The sequence below is a fragment of the Rhipicephalus sanguineus genome, chromosome 11 (genome assembly GCF_013339695.2).
Source record: "Rhipicephalus sanguineus isolate Rsan-2018 chromosome 11, BIME_Rsan_1.4, whole genome shotgun sequence".
In the NCBI taxonomy this organism is placed as follows: domain Eukaryota; kingdom Metazoa; phylum Arthropoda; class Arachnida; order Ixodida; family Ixodidae; genus Rhipicephalus; species Rhipicephalus sanguineus.
The window spans coordinates 58,744,417-58,769,623 of NC_051186.1; the positions used below are offsets into that span (position 1 = coordinate 58,744,417).

The 25,207-nt window shown below is 46.6% G+C and overlaps 1 protein-coding gene across 1 annotated transcript in view; it reads left to right on the forward strand.

Annotated features, from left to right (window-relative positions):
- LOC119375069 (potassium voltage-gated channel protein eag) overlaps positions 1–25,207 on the forward strand; it is a 137,392-nt gene that overhangs the window by 106,989 nt on the left and 5,196 nt on the right. The window contains exons 2-9 of the mRNA XM_049411146.1: positions 6,639–7,001; positions 10,777–11,198; positions 12,394–12,513; positions 13,848–14,093; positions 14,597–14,783; positions 15,442–15,662; positions 16,393–16,590; positions 17,620–17,850. Of these exons, the coding sequence (XP_049267103.1) occupies positions 6,639–7,001; positions 10,777–11,198; positions 12,394–12,513; positions 13,848–14,093; positions 14,597–14,783; positions 15,442–15,662; positions 16,393–16,590; positions 17,620–17,850 (1,988 nt within the window). The remainder of the gene's footprint in view (positions 1–6,638; positions 7,002–10,776; positions 11,199–12,393; positions 12,514–13,847; positions 14,094–14,596; positions 14,784–15,441; positions 15,663–16,392; positions 16,591–17,619; positions 17,851–25,207) is intronic.

Below are 25,207 nucleotides of genomic sequence, written 5' to 3' on the forward strand. Positions count from 1 at the left end.
CTCCTTTGCCTAGCTCGTCTTCATCTCATTTCACTTTACTTCTTTTTTCTTTATTGCTTCATCGTAAGCAAGGCAAACGGAAACTGCATATGGCACAGGTGGGGCCAATGTCGAGGTTAAGGGTAAAAAAGACGACCCTGCCGCTGTGCTCGTTATAACGGCACAGGTGATACAAGGGGAGAGAGAGAGGGGGAGGGGTGGACGCAGGAGAGGGTTAGTGGTATAGGTACATCGAATGCAGTGCTTGCAAACGAGCTGTCTTATCGCAACTCCGTCTCCCGCGGTGTCTTCTCCTTTGAACGCTACGCAACGTTTCGTCGTGGGAGGTCGTGTCGGTGACGACTCAACCCCCCCCCCCCCCAACCTTAAACGCAATGCTTGGTGGCCTTCAGATATATACTATGAGTTCGCAGCATTCATTCCTTACAAGAGTAAAAAAAAAAAAGATGAAAGAAACGCTCGGTGAAGACTGCCCCCTTCCTCTCGCGGCACTCCCTCCCCTCCCCCGCCGTCCCGACCTTAAATGCAATCAGATATACACTGTAAGGAGCCCGCGGCATTCACTCCTTACACTAGTAGGAACAACCAAATAAACAAACAAAAAGAAAAGCGGTGCAGTTTTTTCCTCAAGGCATTTTTTTTTCATTTATTTCTTTTTTTGTTTCTTTACCTATATCTTCCTCTATTAAGCATTCGTGTCGAGAAAAGGAAGAATAAAAAAATAAGAGAAGACGCCCTCTGGTGGGTGAAACCGGCCGTTTCCGGATTGAAACTACTTCCGAGAAAATGTCACGTGACCCTACACCTCTATTCCCACGTTCTTGCTCCATACCAGTCATTTTTTTAACATTTTCTTGAATAGCGTCACTTCTTTTTTTTCTTTTTCCTTTGCCTCTGGTCAGACATACAGTGGCCGACAGAACACGCGCACCCCTATTAGACAGTGCGCCAACAGGAACGACGGAACAAAAAATGAAAACAGAAATAAGGAGGAAAAGAAGGAAACGGGACAAAAAAAATATTAGGTATGTCTGAGAAACACGCTCAATGGACCATTTTCCGGAGACTGCACACTGCGGGTGTGTAGGCACGTGTACGCCTCATTCACTCACTCCTGCGGCAGCTGCGAAGGTGTCTATGTGCCGTAGTTTCTGGGCTACAGGGAGCGCACTGCGCCAGGATAGACCTTCGTATCTCGCGTGGCGTTGAACATCTTGCTAGGGTTCAAGCTTGGGCTAGTAGGTTCATGCCTGTAACAGGGAAAAAACGGCGCAAAATTCTGACAGGACACAAGACGAAGGATGGCAGCGCTTTTGTAGTCCCTTCTTGTGTCCTGTCACAATTTCGCATTCTTTTTTTTTTTTGAATATCTAATTGCGGCCGACTATTCATCGTTTAAGCTCCTAAGGCCACATCGCTATAGGTACCCTTGAAAGCAAGAATGACGTCAATATTCTGCCCCCAAAAGCCGAAGAAGAGATGCGACGATATGCTCAGTATTTTACGCACCGTAAGCGTTACACTGTTTCTTGCTGTGTTGGATCGGTCAACGGTATCGGTTGATGCGAACAATATTGGTTGGTGCAATTCGGTGGGTTCACGCAAACGGTATCGGTTGATAAGAATTGTATCGACTGATACCAAAGATATTGGTTGATGAGAACGGTATCGGGTGATGTAAACTGTATCGGTTGTACTGCGTTGGACTCCACGCTGTACACTGCGACTTTATGCTATTTTAATGTTCTCGGAAAGCACGCTGGTATACCACCGACGGACACAAGCGAACGTCAGAACGATTATCAGAAGAAACAAATAGTCTGCAAAAATTAATAAATGAGTAAGAAGAAGAAGCCCGACTGTGTTTACGTGTTCATAAAGAACTTTTATGATTAATTATACTGGAGAATTGGGCAATAAAGATTAATCGAGAGCTCTCGGTCTTAGGTCTTCATAAGGTTTTTTGCTCACCGATGGGACATTTAGTGGTTTCGAACAATATGAAAAAACAATGAAGCGCTGTACCTCCCAGCGCAGGCGCAATACGAGAGAAGTGTTAAAATCTACCGTTTACTTCCGTTACTGTCGCAGAAACGAGACAACTGCGTTCGATGCGAATGAAACCAAGATTTATTTTTTTAATGACTGCGTGCGTCTTCGGTGCCCGCAGTCTTCTTTCTATTCTTGTTTCTTCTGAGTTTCGACAGTTACCCTTGCGGGCTATACACATCGGGCGCGCAGTATACTCCAGAAAATGCGGTACATGCCACCACCCTTCTCGTTTTCCGTGCTCGCCCGTCGTTGAGAGCGCGCGTTTTCAAGCGCGATGATTCTGAACAGACTGTGTGCGTAAGCGCGGCGCTGCCATTGAATTGTAGCGTTTTACATGAATCCGAGGCATTAGGCGTCGGCGCCAGCTTGCAGCCACCGTTGCTTGTCTAGAACGATGATAAGGCTACATCCTCGCGCAGCCCGGTTGGCGAAGTCGTTTGACTGTATTGCCGTGCGCAACCATTATATACTTAGATGAGTGCTTCTAATCACCGTGGTATGGCATGTAATGTTACTTTTTGCCAAGAAAAAAGCCTGTTTAGCGCGCAGTACGTTTGAGGAACAGAAGGGTATAGGAAACAGCGCGATGTCCTATACCCTTATTTTCTTCGAACGTTCTGGGCACTAAAATAGCTTTTCCTTGTCACAGATGCGTCACAAACCAGCCTAAACGGCCACCTTCTGGTCAGTTTCGCTTTAGCGCTCTTGTAAGCTTCGGTATAGCGGAATGTTCGGATCGAACCCAGTGCGTGTGTTCGAGAAAGATTGCCTTCCGCGGAATCAAATGTAATACCTATGGCTGGGAAACAGAGCCAACTGTTTAAGTATAGTATCCGTTCGACAAAAAGATAAATAAAAAATAAACTCCTTCCATCTATATTTCAACGAGAAAAATTGAGAAGGTTGGCTGCGGCACGGGCGACTAAGCCAAAATCACGGATTTATTACTCGAATAGTAAATAAGCGAAAATAACACTAATGAAAACCAAGAGGTAATGACGCCAAGGAAGGTATAGGAGACGTTAATTGTGCCGTTTTTAACTGTATTGCAGCAATTACGATATAAACGTGAAGAAAGTAAAATGGACGAAAAGACAACTTGCCGCCAGCAGGGACCGAACCTGCAACATTGGGGTCACAAGAAAAGATGTACAAAGAAAGTATTTGCATGTCAACGTAGAGAAGTCAGGTCAACTGAGTGTCTTACAATTCTCTGGTTTTCTGTGCTAAAAATGGAGAATGCGATTATGAAGCACGCAGTAGGGTACGCAGTAAGCATGCCGTGGGGGAGATTTTGTGCACGTTCGCCCGCATCATAATGCGTCTGCCGAAGCCGGGAATCGAACCCGCGCCCTCGAGCTTAGCAGCGCGACACCGTAGCGCTGCTAAACGTGAGTGAGGCCGTTAGATTCCGGACCACGGTGAGGGCATTTCAATGGGAAGGGGAGGGGGGGTATTGGGGGACGGACGCACCCCACAAAGCTTCACCCCCCATGCCCCCTGGTTCCCCAAAGAGAAAACGTAGTGAAAACACAACGCATAAGTTTTCCGCCCCTCTGCCCCCCACGAGGGAACTCACTTGTGGGTTTGTGACGCGAAGAACCGAAGGGACGCGCAGGTGACCTTCGTCACATGGTGGATAACCGAACTCGCTGGTACACGAAGACACAGACAGTGTGATAAATGGAACGGCGTTGTTAATGGACCCCTCAACAACCCGCGTTCAAAGACGAGGGATCGGTTTCCTCCTCGCCTTCGCTACCCTTCCCACAGGCGATATCTCCCCCTCGCCACTTATTTATTAAAAGCACGTGTACGATGTCAGCACTGAGCATTGACGCTGTCAAGATTTCGCGCTTGTCGGCTGCACGCTGTTATCTCCGTCCGCGCAGTCGCAAACAAAGCAAATGAAGTGAAATCAGTCGATCGAGCCAGCGCCTCCTCTATTTTAGAGGAGGCGCTGATCGAGCACGATAGTCATGCGAGGCAAGAAAGAACGGATGGGCAGCTGCATGTCAAAGAAGTGCAGGAGACAATTCATATCTGATATTTCGCGTGTATGGGCCCATCCAGAGTACGCACTATATGATGACGTCACGGGAATCACTGTTCTGCGTCACGAAGTGCGCCAGAGAGACTAGAAACGCCAGGAGAGAATATTGCGCTCGTTTTTTTTTTTTTTTTGTATTTTCAGAGGCTGGTGAGGGGCCCTTTAAACTAGCGCACGACACTGGCGCCTCAGCGTCGTAAATGCGTATGTCACCCTCTCAGTTACTCTCAGTGATTCGGACAACCACAGAAAAAAGAAAAAGTGTACGTAGACAACAGCAACACAACACAAGCTGGTCAGGTAACCGTGAAACATCACTTGCAACGTCGTCATAACCTAGCGAGCGGACAGGCGAACAGTGTTCAGATAGCGCAAGCTGCGATTAACGCGTCAGCCAATTCACTGCTCGTCTTCAAGCCACGTGCGTTTACGCGCCTGTGTTCGGAGACGATCACTTGCGGCGACGTCGTCGCTGTCGCAAATATTTCGCGAGGCTACCGCAGGACGCGTTTATATCAGGACCTGTCTAATACTGCGAAGCTGTTTTAGTGTACCTTGAACCGTCGTCGTCGTCGTCGTCGTCGTCGTCGTCGTAATACGTAGTAGTAGTAGTACTAGTACGTAGTAATAGTAGTAGCACTAGTAGTAGTACTAGTACGTAGTAATAGTAGTAGCAGTGGTAGTAGTAGTAGTAGTAGTAGTAGTAGTAGTAGTAGTAGTAGTAGTAGTAGTAGTAGTAGTAGTAGTAGTAGTAGTAGGCACGACGAAGGTCACGCGACCAGATGTATGAGTGAATAAAGAAATAAACAAAACGAAATGATGATGATGATGCAAAGGGATTATGATGATATGCTCGAGATGATAACCATGATGATTCATTGTGAAATTTTGGCAGCGCAAACAAACGGGACACAAAAAGAGTGGGAAACAACCTAGAGCAGACTGAAACTTCGATTTATACGCATAGGAAATATATATACCAGAAAAAAGCACGAAGGGGAGGGAAATACAAGAGGGAAGGGACCACCAAAATCAAGTGTCGTCCATAAACGAGATCTCACAATCTAAAAGCGATATAGAGGGTGAACTGACACAGCTATCAATGTTCTTCTTTATAAAGAAGGCTTCCGCAATCTCCCTAGTTTTCGCGTCATGATTAGCGTACAGAAGTTCACCCTCTATATCGCTTTTAGAGTGTGAGATCTCGTTTCTGGACGACAACTGATTTCGGTGGACCCTTCCCTCTTGTATTTCCCTTCGTGTTTTGTTTTTTTCTGGTATATGTATTTCTTATTTGAATAAATCCAAGTTTCACTCTGCGCTCGTTTGTTTCCCGCTCTTTCTGTGTCCCGTTGTTTTTGCGCTGCCAAAATTTCACAATGAATCTATACCAACTAGCATAACTGGTGGTAGCGCAGGCTAAGGACAAGGATAAAAGAAATACGCAGTCGACGCAACACAGCGCTGTGTGGTGTCGAATGCGTCTTTCTTTTGTCCTCGTCCTTAGCCCGCGATATCATCAATTATCATGCTATGTCAACAAGCCCAAATCGCCACCCTCATCTATACCAACTAGCCCGCCTAACAACTCTTCTTCAACCATGATGATGCTAAATGATGATGATGACGATTACTATCAAAATGTGCAAGCTCGCGTATTTCAAGTGTAGCGGCGGGTTTACGACACCACGTTATCTCCCCAGCCAGTCACATACACTCGCACGCGTACGGCGTCGCTGTCCTGGCGATTTTCACGGCGTAAAACTGGCTGATTTTTTTAAACTTATTTATCCTATCTGTGATTCCCCTTTCCACTACCCAAGTCTACAACAGCAAACTGGGCACGTTTTGGCTCACCTTCTACTCTTCGCCTTTTCCTCTTCATCTCTATCTCTCTCTTCAGCTTATCACTCACGGCATCTCTATGTGTGTCGCAGTGCCTTTTTTTATCTATCTTATTCGTTCTCATTCTTTTCCCCTCCTCACAGATAGGTTAACAAGCTTGCTGCGTCCCTGGCCGACCTTTTATCAAAGTGTATTTGTGTCTATGTTTGTTAGTAGATATTTCGTTTTCTTTCTGTTCTATCTATTTCCTTACCGGTTCCTCCTCCTCAAGTTATATAAGGTAGCCAAGGGGACACGTCTTGGTGAGCCTTTCCCTCCTTGCAAATGAGTTCTGTGGAGTCCCGCAAGGTGGCAAAATGGTTGTGAAAGGGATAATAGACAACCACCTGTATGTATACATAGCACGAAGCCACAAGGAAATTATTTCGGAATTCTCAGCAATTAAAGCTTCTAGTTGAATAAAAATTTGTCTTGCATGGTCCAAGGATGGAACCCGGGACCAACGCCTTTCCAGGGCGGTCGCACTACCAATTGAACAATCCAGGACGCTAGCAATTGGCAGCGCGAGGGCGAGTTAGTCAACAACTCCAAGCCCGTGGACACACAATATTGCAAAATTTGTTCTGCAAATGAGTTTCTCTCCTTGTATCCGGCTTATCAGGCGTTCTCTTTATCTCTTCTCTTATCGCAGCGGACTGCAGCTTCCTGCTGGCAAACGCGCAGATCGTGGACTACCCGATCGTGTACTGCTCGGAGAGCTTCTGCAAGATCTCCGGCTACAACCGGGCCGAAGTGATGCAGAAGAGCTGCCGCTGCAGCTTCATGTACGGCGAGCTCACCGACCGGCCGACCATCGGCAAGCTGGAGCACTGCCTGGACGCGCACGCGCAGGACCAGCTCGAGATACTGCTGTACAAGAAGAACCGCACGCCGCTCTGGCTGCTGCTCCACGTGGCACCCATCAAGAACGAGAAGGACCTGGTCGTCCTCTTCCTGCTCACTTTCCGGGACATCACGGCGCTCAAGCAGCCCCTCGAGGACGACGTCTCCAAAGGTAAATTGGATTAGATTGGATTAAGATTAGATTAGACTATAGATAGATAGATAGATAGATAGATAGATAGATAGATAGATAGATAGATAGATAGATAGATAGACAGACAGACAGACAGACAGACAGACAGACAGACAGACAGATATATAGATAGATAGATAGATAGATAGATAGATAGATAGATAGATAGATAGATAGATAGATAGATAGATAGATAGATAGATAGATAGATAGATAGACAGACAGACAGACAGACAGACAGACAGACAGACAGACAGACAGACAGACAGATAGATCGATAGATAGATAGATAGATAGATAGATAGATAGATAGATAGATAGATAGATAGATAGATAGATAGATAGATAGACAGACAGACAGATAGATAGATAGATAGATAGATAGATAGATAGATAGATAGATAGATAGATAGATAGATAGATAGATAGATAGATAGTAGATAGATAGATAGATAGATAGATAGACAGACAGACAGACAGACAGACAGACAGACAGACAGACAGATAGATAGATAGATAGATAGATAGATAGATAGATAGATAGATAGATAGATAGATAGATAGATAGATAGATAGATAGATAGATAGATAGATAGATAGATAGATAGATAGACAGACAGACAGACAGACAGATAGATAGATAGATAGATAGACAGACAGACAGACAGACAGACAGACAGACAGACAGACAGACAGATAGACAGACAGATAGATAGATAGATAGATAGATAGATAGATAGATAGATAGATAGATAGATAGATAGATAGATAGATAGATAGATAGATAGATAGATAGATAGATAGATAGACAGACAGACAGACAGACAGACAGACAGACAGACAGATAGATAGATAGATAGATAGATAGATAGATAGATAGATAGATAGATAGATAGATAGATAGATAGATAGATAGATAGATAGATAGATAGATAGATAGATAGATAGATAGATAGATAGATAGAAACGGTCAAAGTGCCTTTGGTCCGCTAAGAAAAGCTTCGCATTTATGAAACACCGACGGAACGCCCGCCTTCGATGCGCGAACGCTGAAGCAGTTTGTTTATGGTAGGTTGTAAGCACAACGGAAATACCTATTTTTCGCGTTTAAGCTGATCTTGGGGCCGGGATCGGGTCGGTGTTGCGGCCCGTGTTAACGCCCGTGTTGCAATCAAAGGCGGAGCAGACGGTGTGGCAGACGCCATAGAGGACGCGGCCAGAGTAATTCCCCGCGCAGGTGGCACGGGACCACTCTGGACTTTTGGATCACGTGACCTGACAATGAAGCGTAGTTGAAGAGCCGCAAATATACCTGCATGCTCAGTTATAGTGGTTCAACGCACTCAACCCCGGAGCACATGCGAAACAATGAACTGTAGCGAATGCGTATCTTTCACGCCGAAACTGAAACTTAAACCAGTTTATTGGGAACTACTTTGGAGCAGTACCACGGAGCAGTTAGCTCCGCCCTCCCGTAGATTTCGCTCTATTGCCACAGAAAGTTGTCCCCGAGTATACGTACATATTATAGGAGAGCCAAAGTTACTAGATGGGGAGAGCGGTGCCCCCTCTCTGAAATATAGAGCAAGCCTCCTGTTTGATCCAAGGAGGTTTAAAAAAATTGCTGGAGTGGCGATTATTGCGCAAGAGTGAAGCCGTGCCCACCAAAAGATGGCGGCTGCGTCCGCCATCTTAGTAGGGGCACGATAAACCATCGGCCTTTGGCGAAGGAAAGCGAGCGTTTTCATCGCACGCCAGACGAGTTTATGATGGCAACATTTACGGGTCAGATACTGCTCCAAGTGTGTCTTTGTGTTACTAGTTTTCATAAATGAGCCTCAAAGTCAATGCAAATTTTGTTGGAGATCACTCTCCACTCGACGGTTACTATTGTCGGCAACAACGATCTTTTATTTTATAATTAACGTAGTATTCGCACTAACAGATCAAAACCATTTGATCTCTAAGTAGGCACCGTCAGAAAAGAGCATGTTTCCGAGCACTTTGGTGGGCAAAAGCTGGCTTCACTTTTGCTGGCAAGACGTTGTGAGAGCTTCCACTCCAGAATTTCTTTTTAAAACCTCCTTGGTTTGATCCAACTCACACAACACGGTTTTCACCGAACATTCTCTTCCCGCCGTACTGTGTGCTTAATTGGAAGCGGACCACCATCGTTGTTTTGGAATCAATCTTTACTTTGGTTCGAATGTTTCTTATATATTTCGTTCCGATCTTCTAACGCGCCTAGAAATTAGACTCATAGCACGAGCGGTGTTTATCCTTTAATCTAAACTGGATGAATAACGTCAAGAGAGAAAGGTTTGAGGTGATGTAACGGAAGCAAGTAGAGCCGACGTAATGATTATTGGTTTTTCTCACCTTTAAACATCATTACCATTGACTGGTCACCTTATACATATATAATTCTCCGGTGGTCACCCTTACTTAGAAACGTTAGAAGCGCCATACTACTTCTCTATCAACTTTCTGCTCTGAAGCAAGCTGTAGTGTTTTGTAAACGGCATTTCGATAACCTGACCAGGGTTGCCAGGTCGAAAAGACAAGAGATAGCCAGTGAACTAGAAAAATTAGTCCTAAAGAAGGCAAACTTTAGCAAGGTTATAGAAGTTATATATCAATATATGGAGTGAGAAGACAAAGAATGTCGTCGCGTGGCAGGTTTTGGATGTTCAAACTTCCTTGCGAGAAAGCTGGCTTCACACCTCGGAAGGAAGAATGAACTTATCTAACTTCATTATATAGTCTATTCAAATATAGTTGTGCCCTTAGACATCCGGCAGGACTCTTGCCAACATATCTGGGTACACCAGCCATAGCTGGCCAACCGTGCCAGTGGCCCAAAGAGCAGCCTCTCGCGAGGCTGAGAATACAGTGCCCCATCAACACCAGTGATAAACGCCCAGTGAGCCCCTGGCAGGTGGTACATTATGGATCATGGAGACCAGGGTGAAATCGATGTGGCAAAGAGGGGGGGGGGGTGGCAGTCATATGGTCCCCTATGCCTTCACGTAAGACGACTCGAGGCGAAAGTCAACTTCTTCCTTTTTTTCTTCTCAGTCTCAGAATTGCGTGAATCCATTCCCACTTCCCCCGAAAACTGTCTGCAACTCACGTGGTTTTGCAATACTGCCTTCGAGATCGACCCAGATTTGACCAAATGTCCAAGTCGTGTGATGACGTCATCGTCGGACGTCAAAGTGACGTCACACATTTGGGCGACCTGTACGTCATGATGACATCATCGAATGATAATTTTTCTTGCATTACTTCGTGTTGACGCGGACACCGCCGACGATAGTCAGCACTGCGTGTTTGATGAGGCGGCTAAGGCTTTCGCCTTTATAAATGCCTTGGATGGACCTTGCGCCAGAACGAGCTCTGATGAGAATGTGTAGTCGTGGTGTTGGTGGTGGTGAAGAAATTGATGTACAATATCCCCACCGGATCATAACGACAATGATAGTGACAATGACATTGTTTATTTTCGCATAAATACAACGTGTTGATACGAAGGGGTGGGCGAAAACAAGCTGTCATTTACAGAGCTTGACGATGCCGCAGGCAATCTCATTGGCGATCGCAGCATTGGCTTTCGGCTTCGAATCACCTTAACCGAATGCATAAGAGACCCTGCGAGTTTCTGGTTGATGGCTATAGTTTAGCTATACTAATCGCGAATGAATGAATTGGGCGACTAATCGACGGATGCACGCCGTATCCTTTCCACCAACAGCAGGCCTAAGCAAGTTCGCCCGGCTGGCCCGCTCGGTGACGCGCAGCCGGTCGGTGTTGGTGCAGTTCTCGTCGCACCTTCCGGCCGCCATCAAGGCGGACGCCGGCCCCGGCACCTCGCGCCAGTCGCAGATCGCGCATATGATGAGCCTGAACGCCGAGGTTCTCCCCCAGTACCGCCAGGAGGCGCCCAAGACGCCGCCGCACATACTGCTCCACTACTGCGCCTTCAAGGCCATCTGGGACTGGGTGATCCTGTGCCTGACCTTCTACACGGCCATCATGGTGCCGTACAACGTGGCCTTCAAGAACAAGACGAGCGAGGACGTGTCGCTGCTCGTGCTCGACTCAATCGTGGACGTCATCTTCTTCATCGACATCGTGCTCAACTTCCACACCACGTTCGTCGGACCCGGGGGAGAGGTGAGCAGACACCTTATAACCCAATGGTAGGGTTTAATGGTGCGCTCCTGGTACTGTACGCCCCCGGCACACTCCTGGTCTTATGGTGCGGTTCATTGGTATGATCGAAATGGCACACGCTTTGTTCGCACTTCCAAGGGCTGACGCTCAGTTTAATGATACGCTCCTGATACGGCACGTCCTCGGTAGGCTCCTGATATTATAGTGCGGTTCATTGGTACGATCAAAATGGCACGCCCTTTCAACTGCTGACGCTCAAAGTACTAACAGTAAAATTCTGTAACTTATCCTAACGTTGATAACTGAATAAATTCAGAAGTGCTGTTCAGAGTTAGCAAAGGCTCTCGCCACTAAGTATTTCGAATACTCCATACAACGAAGTCAGCCAAAAGCTGTTCGTGAGACACACGTCATTCGTACACTCGTGGAAACTTTTAGGGGCGAAGCTCCTTAAGGCGGCACCCGTTCGTCCCTCGTAGTCGTAGTCGTAGTAGTCGTAGTGCGTAACCAGTCTTACGCTTTGACCTCCAAGGTGGTGCCGGTGGGAGATTTTTCCTGTGCGTTGTTGAACATTAAAAAATTCGCAGCGTGCGCGTTAACTAAAAGCCGAATTCTTCTGTCTCTCATTCCCCATTAGCAGCCATTGGCATGTTCCAGTATGAAACGTTAGTAGAAGTAGAAGTGTAAGTGTTAGCTAAAAGCCGACTTCTTCTGTCTCTCATTCCCATTAGCAGCCATTGTTTACCTCCAAGGTAGTGCCTGGTGAGATTTCTCCTGTGCGTGATTAAACAATAAAAATTTTGTTCAAAACGCCGTTGATTGATGAAATAAACCAACGAAAGACGCCAGATGTTTTGTAAAAGCAAAACGAAAGAACGCCAGATGTTTCTAAAGCAAAACGAAAAGACGCCAGCTGCTTAACGAAATACGCCAGATGTTTTCTAAAGCAATGGTTTTCTAAACAATGAAAATTCACAGCGTACATGTAAAATTAAAGTGAGCTGCAAGTTGTCATAACTCATCGAACCTTTAGTATAAGCGCGCCCGATCTCACGTCGGTGGTGATGTACTGGGCAGAATACACGGAAGATTCACGGTTTACCGATGAACCTCCGCAGCTTCGCCCACTCATCATCATTCGCTCCGTGGATATGCTCTGATTTTTTTTATCTCTCTCTCTCTCTTCGTGCCGTAGGTGGTGTCCGACCCAAAGATAATCCGCATGAACTACCTCAAGTCATGGTTCACCATCGACCTGTTGTCGTGCCTGCCGTACGACGTTTTCAATGCATTCGACAACGGTGAAGACCAACAGGTACGTTTGGAGCCATTGAAATGACGGTGCCATATTTGCGTATATCTACACAATATTCACCCACTCGGTGACTAATGTTCGCTACATTTCCCGTTGAGACCATCGGCGTAGTCGGGGGAATAGGGGGGGGGGGGGGGGTTCAGCCTCTCCCACGGAATTTTTCAATTTGGCATGGGTATATATACGCGCCCACGCACACAAGCATATGCACGAACATACGCAAAAATTGCTTGAACACCCCCCCCCCTCCCCTCTCCCGTGAAAAATATTTCTGGCTAGGCGCCTCACTAAGACCTACATTTCCACACTTTTCTGTGATTCACTACGAATCTCTGAAGATGCGGAAGAGTGCGCGTTGACAATTGTCCATTCCAGCTCCAATACGTTACTGGTTTGGCATTGCAGTGTCTTAAGTACGCGCGGACTGTTAGAGCATTGGTAGGTAGCTCCACCACAGCATTTAGCTGGAATGAAGAAAATTGCGCTGTTGTAAAAAGCAGGTATAGCTAGCAGTAGCCGATCATTGGCCATGAGTAGCCAAAATTAGCCAGCACAGACAAACATTAGCACAGCACAGACAGACACAGCCAACAGTCGACCCTATCCAACATAAGGCGGTGTTTCGTAAATGTGAGTCAATCCGGTAATTCAATTCAATCAGAATACTTGTCGTTGACATCACACCCCTTTTCAGAAAATGAGTGTCGGACGACCAGGCGGAGAGTTCCTTCTTTTAAACGTAGACGAAGCCCTGTTTAAAATGTCTGTGTATTAAGAACAAATTTTACTCCATCGCGGCGGAAAGCGGTAGTGTCTAGGCTTACTTCACTCGCTCGCATACTACCAGGGACGGTTAGCACGGGATAATGTTGGCTAGGTTAGCCTAAACGGTGGCATACTCTCGGCTATCTTTTACTGATGTTGGCTGTATATAGTTAAACATTGCTAATGATAGGTGCTCGGCTCTTGGGTAAGTATTAGGAAATGTCAGCTAGTGTAATACGTTGGCTGAGAGATGGCTAGTAATGATGGTAAGTGTTGACTACTGTTGGCTAACGTTGTATATCTATCATTATAACATCAAAATAAGGCAGCTGAACAGGGAGTGAAGTGGGGCCACCGTTTCGACAAGCGAACATGACCTTCTGAAGGCATCTACTGCAATTGCTGCCTTCACAATGAATAGTCTGCTTGTCGATGTCACTATGACATCGACAACAACCTGTGTCAGTTCTTCTTGAATCTATTTCTTGCGAACTAACGAAAAGCTAAATGGTATAACATGAGCGATTATTTAAAGACTAAAGCGCTGCCTCTGTATGCACGCACCACAGGGCATCGGCAGCCTATTCAGCGCGCTCAAAGTTGTCCGCCTGCTGCGGCTCGGCCGCGTGGTGCGCAAGCTGGACCGCTACCTGGAGTACGGCGCGGCCATGCTGATCCTGCTGCTCTGCTTCTACATGCTGGTCGCCCATTGGCTCGCCTGCATCTGGTACAGCATCGGACGCAGCGATGCCGAGAACGGCGTCCAGTTCAGCTGGCTATGGAAGCTGGCCAACGTCACGCAGTCACAGTTCAAGGCGAGTGTTGTGTATCAACAGACAGACAGACAGACAGACAGACAGACAGACAGACAGACAGACAGACAGACAGACAGACAGACAGACAGACAGACAGATAGATAGATAGATAGATAGATAGATAGATAGATAGATAGATAGATAGATAGATAGATAGATAGATAGATAGATAGATAGATAGATAGATAGATAGATAGATAGATAGATAGATAGATAGATAGATAGATAGATAGATAGATAGATAGATAGTTGCTGCGTGACAAAGAAAGGGGTGGAGGTGCTAAGTATAACATGGACTGAGAAGTATAGCGCCCGAACAGCCGAACTCTCAGCTAGTCTTAATTCTCCTGACGTTCCAGTAGCATACTACTGTGTCTGTTAGTTCTCCTTCATATTGTGTCTAACAAAGATAAAACGAGCCCTTGAAAATCATCTCCTTTCCTTCATACTACGACCTAGGTGCATACGTAGCATAACACGCGCGTCGTCAACGCCATTTGCAGGTCCGCTACGTGAACGATTCCCACCACGGCCTGAAGGCGGAGCTGGTAGGCGGGCCCCCTCGTGGCACCATGTACGTGACGTCACTCTACTATACCATGACGTGCATGACGAGCGTCGGTTTCGGCAATGTGGCCGCCGAGACTGACAACGAGAAGGTCTTCACGATATGCATGATGATCATTGGAGGTGAGCCGTCTGCTTCTTTTGTGTTCTCTTGTGTCCTCTTCTGTATGTCGTGGTCTGTGTGGAACTGTATAGAGTCGCGCTGTCCTATTCGATAACCTGCGGCAAAGCGATTCACGTTACTGCGTACTTGCATGAGCCTACCCAGTGCTTTCTCTAAGCTCAATAGATCAGGGACGCTTCGGAAGGTGCATATGAGTGTAAACGAAGCAATTCAAGTAAATAGTACTTCCCTGTACTATTTCTGATTATTCTGGAAGATTTGATGCGAGACATATGAATAATTAGTGAAAGTCGTGTTTAGCATCGTTCGCGGTATCCAACCAATTAAGGTATGTTAGGGTAGAAAGAGAGAGAGAGAGAGATGCTGCAGCAGGGTTGTTCGAAAAATAAAACAACCTATCGACCCCTCTGTTTTCATTCTTTGGCCTGTCGCTTTATGACGTATTGTTTAGTTTAGTTACATTAGTTCTTGTAAAGCTGAAAAACTGACAGAAGCATCATCAAGAGACAGTAGAAGAAAACCAACAGACTAGCTATGAGAGAGAAAGAGGAGAGACAGTAAATTTTTGATCCAGTGTCTAAGCGAGTATTTATGTGTGTTCTTTTTTTCTTTTTTTTTACCTTGGTGGAAATAGTGAATGTTGTGAATGTGCCGCAGCGCTGCTGTACGCGACCATCTTCGGCCACGTGACGACCATCATCCAGCAGATGACGTCAGCGACGGCGCGCTACCACGAGATGCTGAACAACGTGCGCGAGTTCATGAAGCTGCACGAGGTTCCGCGAGCCCTGAGCGAGCGCGTCATGGACTACGTGGTCTCCACCTGGGCCATGAGCAAGGGCATCGACACCAAGAAGGTGCTCAGCTACTGCCCAAAGGTGCGAGTTTGTGTTTGCTGTTGTAGAATTTGTGTGTGTGCGTGTGTTACTCGCGTCCTTACATACATACATACATACATACATACATACATACATACGTACATACATACATACATACATACATACATACATACATACATACATACATACATACATACATACATACATACATACATACATACATACATACATACATACATACATACATACATACATACATACATACATACATCATAAGAGAGTTTCACTGTGAAATAAAACATAAAACGAGAAAAATAGCCGGCGACCGAAAGGCTACCAGCTTCGTAAGTTCAGATATCGTGTCTCGATAAACTTCGAATATTGGTCGTCCAATACCCTACACCATGAAAGGTTTGGTGCTCGGATCTCTGCATACTTCGGAGCTCTAAGCTTCGTTATCCTACATCCCGATAAGGTCCGAGGTTCGAGGCGTTGATCACTATATACTACTGTATGTTTCCTACGTATTTACTATGGGAAAGCTCTTGTGTTGCGTTATAAACAGACCGATTAGCTGCGGAAGTAGCCTAATGATGCTTCATATCAAAAAGAAGCACGAATTAATGTAATTTAACACATAAAGAAATTAACATATTCGTGTTTGCAGAACGCTTGTTACTGGGTTCCACGTCGAGTGTACCCCGCGCATGGCTTACTGTAGGCTGATGTCGCTAGCGCTGTGTCATCGTTGCGCGCCATCTTCACGCAGGACATGACGGCGGACATCTGCGTGCACCTGAACCGTAAGGTCTTCAACGAACACCCGGCGTTCCGGTTAGCGAGCGACGGTTGCCTGCGCGCCCTGGCCATGTACTTCAGCATGGACCACTCGGCGCCAGGCGACCTGCTCTACCACACTGGAGAGAGCATCGACACGCTCTCATTCGTCGTCGCCGGCTCCCTGGAGGTAAGTGGGGACCAATCAATGGAGGCACTCCGAATGTATTCCCGCTAGCATTCGACATCATTTTACGTAGCATGTCCTGTCGAATAATTGGCTGACTGATTTTTCGGTCGGTTTATTGGCAGATGAAACGACGAACGGGTTTACTTATTGAATAATTTATAAACCAATCAGTCGATTGATCCTACGATTTACTAATTTATCGAATAATATATGACTAATTTTTTGAGGTGCTTAATGATTGGCTGGAATTAATTGGTTGGATAGACCAACCTATTGATTATCGGAATTGTTGGTCAAGTTATTACAGAATTATTGAAACAATGAACCATTCAGCTTATTTATTTGTTTGCTGTATAAACGGTCTAAAGAATTGGTACACCACTTCACATTGATAAATTGACAGAATGAGTTATCAACTGATTGATAACTAGGAAGACTCGTCAGCTAATTGAATTGAGCGAATGTTCAATGACTCTGCGAATGATCAAATAATTGACTTCGTGACTAGTGGACTAAGTGGCCAATACATTGACTTACTGGAACACTGACTAACGAATCGACTGAATGGTTGGTTTATTGATCATAAATGGAATGATCAATTCAAAACTTCCCTCAATTGACACTTCCCTCGTGCTCCAACTTCCTGTTCTCTTTTTCCAATCGGCGCTCGCGACAAAAAAACTTTTGTACCTCGTACCGGCTTCTCTGCGATTAAACATGTACAGCTTTCGGACGGTCCAAACTAGGTAGAAGTTTGGAAGCTTGTTTGGAAGCTTGGAAGAAGTTTGGAAGTTTGGAATTAGGTGGAAGCTTGAAGATATAAAAAATCCTGTAACAAGGGGTGTTGCTGGAGCCAGCGTTCCTACAAGTAGTATTGTCTTCCTCAAGGCAGCAACTTAAAGCGACACCCCGTGTTCAAGCATTTTTTCAATAGAGACTACAGATGCTAACACCCGTTAAAACGCTATTCTATACCCGTATTTCTTGCGCTGACTGTCGTCTCCGATCCGATACCTTCTCTTCGTACAGGTGATCCAGGACGACGAGGTGGTGGCCATCTTGGGCCGCGGTGACGTGTTCGGCGACGCGTTCTGGAAGGAGCCCACCATTGGCCAGTCGTGCGCCAACGTGCGCGCGCTCACCTACTGCGACCTGCACTCCATCAAGAGAGACAAGCTGCTCGAGGTGCTCAACTTCTACCACGCGTTCGCCAACTCCTTCGCGCGTAACCTCCTGCTCACATACAACCTCAGGCACAGAGTGAGTGCGGCTTCCCTTTTCCATTCATTCATTCATCAGCCTCTTCGAGTGTATTGCATGATGAAGGCCTTACCAACGGCCTCTCTTGTCCCTGTCTTGTCTTGTGCCATCTGAATTGATCTTGGCCTTGCAAAGTTCCTAACTGAATAACATTCATTCATTCATAACGGTGACGATGATGGTGATGATGACGATTATACAAGTGAGAAAGAAGTACAGTCGTTAGCAATATGCAAAAGAACGCTGAAATTACCATTTTAAAGGCCATCGCGGCTAAAAGCAATCGACGAGCGCAAATGTGTTCATAACATTACATGCTCAAGCGGCAAGGCATCTCTTGCAATTCAATACGTCGCTTTGATATCGGTATATTGCCACGTACGTTTCTATGCTCGTTAACGCACCTGAGGAATTTAATGTTTGCTTGCTTAGTTTTCCTTAGTATTGCATGTATTCATGTTCTGTTTCTAAGCATCGGGACGATGCTTTTAGATGCGAAGTATCTTAAGGCGGAGCTCAATCCGGTGGTGGTGGTGGTGGTGGTGGTGGTGGTGTGCGGCGTGACCACCCTTACTGCGCATGCGCATACCCTCTCCACACACCTCCTCTCCGCTTTCCCGTTCCCCTTCCCCTTTCCACTTTCCCTCTCCCCTTCCCCTCTCCACTTTCCCTCTCCCCTCCCCTCTCCCCTCCCTCCCCTCTCCACTTTCCCTCTCCCCTTCCTCTCCCCACTTTCCCTCTCCCCTCCCCCTTTCCACTCTTCCACTGAAACGCGGGCTAGACATGCCGAAATTCTCTCCTGCGCAACGCCGCGATGACCTCGAGCGCATGCGCGTCCCCTCCCCTTCTTCCTCCTCTCCTACGCTGCCCCCCTCTCGCCCGCCTGTCGACCGCGTTCCCCGCTCGCCCTGTGAGAATTAACGGCTGGGCTAGATGGAAGATACGACGCGCGTAGCGTCCCTCTTCGCGTTCCACGACGCGAGGTCGGTAGCATGCCCAACGAACGCCAACGAAACGCGATCGTGCAAGTGCTCCGGCTTCGCATCGCCTCATGGTCCCCTTTAGCGGGAGATGGTGTAATTTTTTTCAGAGGGGGGCATTGCCACGTACGTTTCTTATCATTACTTTTGCTGTATTCGGTTTTTCGCCCACAAAGGCTGTCAGCAACACTCAGCGCACACTGCGCCTCATTGTTCGAGAAGCTTCGCGGTTATTGTAGATCATTTTGTTAAGATTGCGCGCAAGACGCGAACACTCGAGCTTATTCTAGAGATTGCGCAACAACCACCGATATCGCTAGAAAGTTCGATAGCGACTGTATAAAAGCCGACGCGCTTGACCGCTTGTCAGTTGATCGACGGTCGACGCTCTGTCCGCCGCTATCAGTGTATTACTGTAGCTTTCAGTTTCTCGGCCACAAGTTCGGCCTAATAAAGAGTTTCATCTCGACTTGCTGACTGCTGCCTTCGTCGACGTCACGACCACGTGACACTATTACGACTAATCGTTGATTAAACAGTAATTCGGTGTTCCCTCTCATACTGCTCACGACTGCACGTGAAAAGATACCTAGAGTATCGTTTACCTTGCACAAAGTACAGCTTTATGAGACCTTAGAACCTTATGAAACCTTTGTTCGGGCATACTTCTCAACTCTGAACAGAGCGAAAGTGGTGGAGGAGCCTTTACTCGAAATAAAACTGAAGATATTATACCGCAGTGCAGATGTTCACGACAACACCGGCAGCTTGTAAAAACGCTCAGCGCACGCGCTTGCCTCGGTCTTCGCGTCTCCTGTAAAGCGTGCACTGCCACAGCATTAGTCATTATGCGGCGAAAACAACTTGACAAGCATAAGTGGAGCGCGCGATGCGTAATTTTTTCCGAAACGCATATTAGCGAGCGAATACCAAGGAAATAGACTAATATTACATTTACTGCCATTATGTTACATATACATATTCAACACTAATTTTTTAGAGGATTACTAACGTAATGACTGGGCAGAATTCGGCGACAAAAGGGACCATTTCAAGACCGTTGGTGTTGTTACTTTCAGAGAGCGAAAGAGAGAAAAAAATTATTATTAGGTGGAGAAGTTGGCCTTAGCTAGTATACGCTCTAACCTGCTACTTTCGCAGGGAAAAATGGAAAGGGAAAAAAAGAGATAGATGAAGTATGATGATGACGGTGGAGAGAGGAAGAAGCGGTGCGTATATAATATTCCCGACACTCTAGTGTCCAGTCCAGTGGTCTTGAGAAAATCCAGAACATCCCTTATGTCAGTTGATGGCTCTGTCTGATCGCAGCAGTATGGACAAAATATAACTTCAGTGTATGTACTCGAATTCCTGCAAGCGTTGAAGCTGCAGCATCTTCGGTTGTGACCCGTGGAGTGGGCAGTCACTAAATCGACGTGCTCATGTTTCACAAACCTGGCGGCGTTCACAGTTAGCGCTGTCCGAACGGCCCATGAGGTGCGCGTAGCATCGAGTTAAACCAACGCCCAGGCGAATTCGGTATAGCACACAGGCATGGCTTCGGTTAATTATAGCCTAGAGGCAAAAAGTCGTGTTAGGGTCTGTCTCCCGCAGACGCCTTTACCGATGACCTAGTCGAGGCCAGTAGGCTGCCTTCAGATTCATCATCTTATCATTGGGCATTTGTGAAAAGATCTGCCCAAGCACATCAAGTGACTCTTTTCTGTTCGCTCAAGAACGCTTCACTACCTCTTAACCTAGAACTATATCGCGGAACAGGGTGTCCGTCCTTGTATTCATTACTCCGAGAAACGTCGCTGGCGTTTATGCTAACGGCCCGCGCACGCGTGCTCTTTCGCGCGTCACGCGAAGGAAAATTTCCCGGCCCCGTATAGGGGGGGGCACGAGAACGCCGTCTATGACGTAGCACGACAACCAGATTGTCCTCGACACCTTTTCGGTGGCCGCGCACGGAACGAATACGTGCGGTGTCTCGGCCGCTTCATAATTGCGGGCCCACGCCTCCGTCTCGTTTCCATTTATAGCATCGCGCGCGCGTGCGAGCGGCTTCCCTTTATTACCTTTTTTTAGCAACCGCCCCCTCCCCTCGCAGTCGGCTGACCTGACCCCAAAAAGGGGATATCTGGGAATACATCGGAGAGGGAATCGGGGAAAAGCTTCTGGGAGTGACCGCGAGAATTAGGGAATCGTGCTTTACGCGTTTATTGTTTTAGAGCCATTCGTGTGTACTGCGTTTTCAATTTACCTCCTGTCATCCCAGTGAGAGTTAGGGAGGTGGGAAAGGCACAAAAAAGTAAAAGGGTCGAAACGCAGCATTATCCCTTTAAACGCTCGGCATTAAGCCTGGGGAGAGCATAGCTTGTACGTGCGTACAAAAAAAAAAACGCGATGCGACGAGGAGGGCCCTTGACCCGTCGACGACGGCACCCCTGGCCCGGATCACTGGGGGATGACCGCGTGTGTTTCCCTTATTTCTTTTTTACACATCCGTGTCCCGATTCGGGAGACGGAAGGGAGGCGGCGGCCCGAAACAGGGCCAGGGTCGAGAGGCGGGAGGTGTGGGATGTCCTTGTCGGGAATCCCTTCGGCGGGCCACTCCGGAATTCCGCCCGGCCGCTTGTCGTATAGGGTGTTGGCGGCTCGTACGTGGGGATAAGGCATTCCCAATGCATGCATGCGCAGCGCTGCGCCGGCTTACGGTGCAGCACGGGCGCGAGCACGCGATGGGATTCTCCTACCCTCTATCCCTCTAACTCATTCCCCATTATTCTTCGTTTCTTTTTTACTTCGCGTTATTGTTTCTTTCGTCTCGTATACAACCCCGCTTACTCGTCTGTCTTTCTACTCCGTCTACACTTTTTCGTTAGCTATTCGTCTCCCCATTTTTCCCTCGTCACTCCTGAACCTCTTCTTCTTTCTATCTCTATTGACTCTTTCTTGGCCACTTCCCTTCTTCCTGAATTGTTTTCCCCAATATCCTCAGTCTTAGCTTGATCCTTCTGCATTTTTGCGCGGCCTCATTTCTCTTGGTATCTCTCCCTTTCCCTATACGCATGTCCCTTTCACACATAACTCTTTCTCCTTTCTTCTAATCCCTTAGATCCTAATTTACTTCATCGTATTTCCTTATAGCGTCCCCCCTTTCATTTCCCCTTTTTCCACTCCCTCGTCTGCCTACATCTTTCTCATCCGCTTCCTTGCCTGTCATTCCCTTCCTGCCTTTGTGTACTAGTATACCTCCTTCTTTCCCATCTGTTCCATCTCTCTTAGCTTTCCTTCATTCACTTAACTGCCCTTCTTTCTGTGTTCGTCCGTATGTATGCGCAATTCCCAACATAGACATGCACCAACTCGCCCAGGAAGAAATTCTTCTAAATTTCTTAACTCCTCTAGCGTCCTTCCTAATCCTCCCCATGTAGCCTTTTTTCAAGGCAGAAAATGTCTTCAAAAGTCCTTAACTCCCCTTGCTGGTTTCCTTATTCTCCACATGTATCCTCCTTTCTATGCACCTCTGTGCTTTCCTCTCATCTTTCAATTTTTCTCATTTCCTGCTCCTGTCCCTTCTTGTTCCTCTTCTGCTTGCGCCCATCTCTTCCTCCATTTCATTGTCTCTCGGTTCCTTAATTCATAATTTGGCTCTTTCATTTATCTGTCTTCTCTTTTTTTTTTCGTTTTTTTTTTGCCTCGCTTACTTCGCTCGTACACCTCTCCTTCATAAAGAAAGCAACAGTGGGGGGAACAAAAAAGGAAGATAGGAATCTCCATTATGCATCGTTGTCCCCCAGGAGGCGCGGTGCTCTTCACGCCCCCTCCTCGTCTTTTTTTTTCCTTCTCACTTTTTGTTCTTCGTCGTTCACGCGAATGCTGTACATACCTTACTTTTCTTCACTTCTTTCGTTAGTTCACGTTCTCCTCTCACTGCGCGGTGTTTATTATTTCAAGCGAATTGCAGCGTCGGCTTCTTGTAATCTCTAACAGCTTTAAAAGAAAGGGAGAGGGAGAGAAAATAATATAGGAAGGAGAGGCTCCTTGGCCCCAAAACACAGCGCCGCTACTTTCAGAATACTGCTCCTCGTAAATTTCAATTACCTTGGTTGTTGATGTTGTCGCTGTGGCTACTGTTGAAAGTGTTGGTGGCTGCAGACGCGTGGGAGTGTTCCGCAAACACCGAGCCGTCGCTGGCGTTGAAGGTCAGGTCTCTGCTATATTAAAAAAGATGCCAGCAACAGGCCCTGCGGCCTTAACGAATCGCAGTGTGTGTGAACGTAAAAATAATTAGTAGCAGAGCCCGGAGCTCATAGCTGTGCTCCTTCCTTTCTTTTTCTTTTTTTCTAGTGCTTAAAATGGGACGAATTGAGAAAGAAAGTGGATGCGTTTGTCTAACGCCTGCTTTGTGAAGCGTACCGCATTCACTCGAACAATTCTGGCACTCGTTAACGTCGAATACCTATGTGCCATTCGTTGATTAGTGAAGGCTAGTGTTGAATACTGCCATCTGACATTTACTAGTATCGGCCAGCATTTGCTATCGAAGTAAATGAATGTGATTAGAGGTAATTAAATGTAATGCTAACCAAATTTGTCGCATTTCCCTCTATATCAGCACATGTTGTGTGTGTGTGTGTGTGTGTGTGTGTGTGTGTGTGTGTGTGTGTGTGTGTGTGTGTGTGTGTGTGTGTGTGTGTGTGTGTGTGTGTGTGTGTGTGTGTGTGTGTGCGTGCGTGCGTGCGTGCGTGCGTGCGTGCGTGCGTGCGTGCGTGCGTGCGTGCGTGCGTGTGGAGGGGGGTGCGAATACTCCTGTTCACTTCCTACATTTTATTACGTCCCCCTCTTCATCACTAGAAGCCTTGTTTTCATTTTTAGAACGTAGAATTTTTTTCGTGCTAGTCCAAAAGCAGCTTCTGTAACCTTCAAGTTACAGAACCCTTGCCAAATTAATTATTGAGATAATGCGCTCCGTGTCTTCAATAGAATGTCAAATGAGATGCAATTGAAAGTGGTTTGTTCTACGAGCAGGATGCTTTTCCCTAAACCAAAGGCGATTTTGACACGCCTGCCACTGCCGTGGGCCTTGTTTTTATCCCTATAAGCGATACCTTACAGCGGTATAGACCTTTCGCCGCTGCGGCCCGGCGTTTATCGATTGATAGGCCCGGTGTTCTGTGCCCATCCAACCCGTTGTTCACGTACGACCTTCTGTCGTTTTCTCTACCTCTCTCTCTTTATTTGTTGTTATTGTCAACGCAAAACGCAATTTTATGGCCGCCAAAAGCCGTTAAATGCACGCTCGCCACGTTACAGGGCCCGTATTCACAAAAACGTCTTGCGCTAAAACATTTGCATAAAAGAATATTTCAGCGAATGGGATATATCGTTAGCGAAACCGGCTGACCAATGGGAAAACGCACTTACGAAAGAAAAGCTTTGTGCCTTCGGCCCCAGATCTTCTCCTTAGTTGTAGCCTCCCTGTCCTGTTGAGTTTTTTTTTTTCTTTCTGAATCTTCTTGTTTCCTTCTCCTAGCGCGCTGGAAATGCACCATTTATCATATACATAGGTAGCCCGGCTTTCTGACAAACGTTCATCTCGTAATAACGATTGCATGTTCATATGTTTCGCAAACAAACAAAACGTACCGTCTTCCAACCAACTTATATACATTAAAAACACGAAAGCCAATTCGTGCGAAATTCGTGCACGAAAACAATTGATCAAAAACACGTACAGCTGAATGTCGCGAATTGTAGCGTACCAAATGTTTATCTCCGGTACAATGCATCCGCTTTCTGTCGCATAATTTTTTAATGAATGTTTACGCAAAGGCTCAACGGTTCAAGGGCGCTAGGGCCATTGTCAGCAGTACCTTCCCTTGACACGTAATGCGTTGTAAGCAATAAATAATGAGAACGATATCAATGAAATGTAAGCTGCGAGAGGAACATCAATAACTCTATTCGGAAGGTCTCATTTCTGCGGGACCATCGACATCAGCGCGCTGCACGTGAAACACCGCTCGTTCCGCGTGTCACCCCGACAGAAAGGGGGGGAACTATTGCTGCGTCGTCAACTGTCACAATGGCCATGCAAACACGAAGGGGTCGGCTCCACCAGTGAAATTCTACCGATTCCCAAACAGATGGCACAAAACAAGCAGACGACAGGCATGGATTCGAAGTTCACGCTTGAGTGGGCACGACCACGACAACTACGAAAAAAAAAAAGCATTAGCCGTTGTTGCACGTCCATTGGTTTTTTTGGCAGATACAATGAGCTAGTTGTTACTGTGTGTGCCGGTACAGCCCGGAGAACACGGTGCACTTTCGATAGTTGGTTGGTTGGTTGAAAAACTTTATTTGGG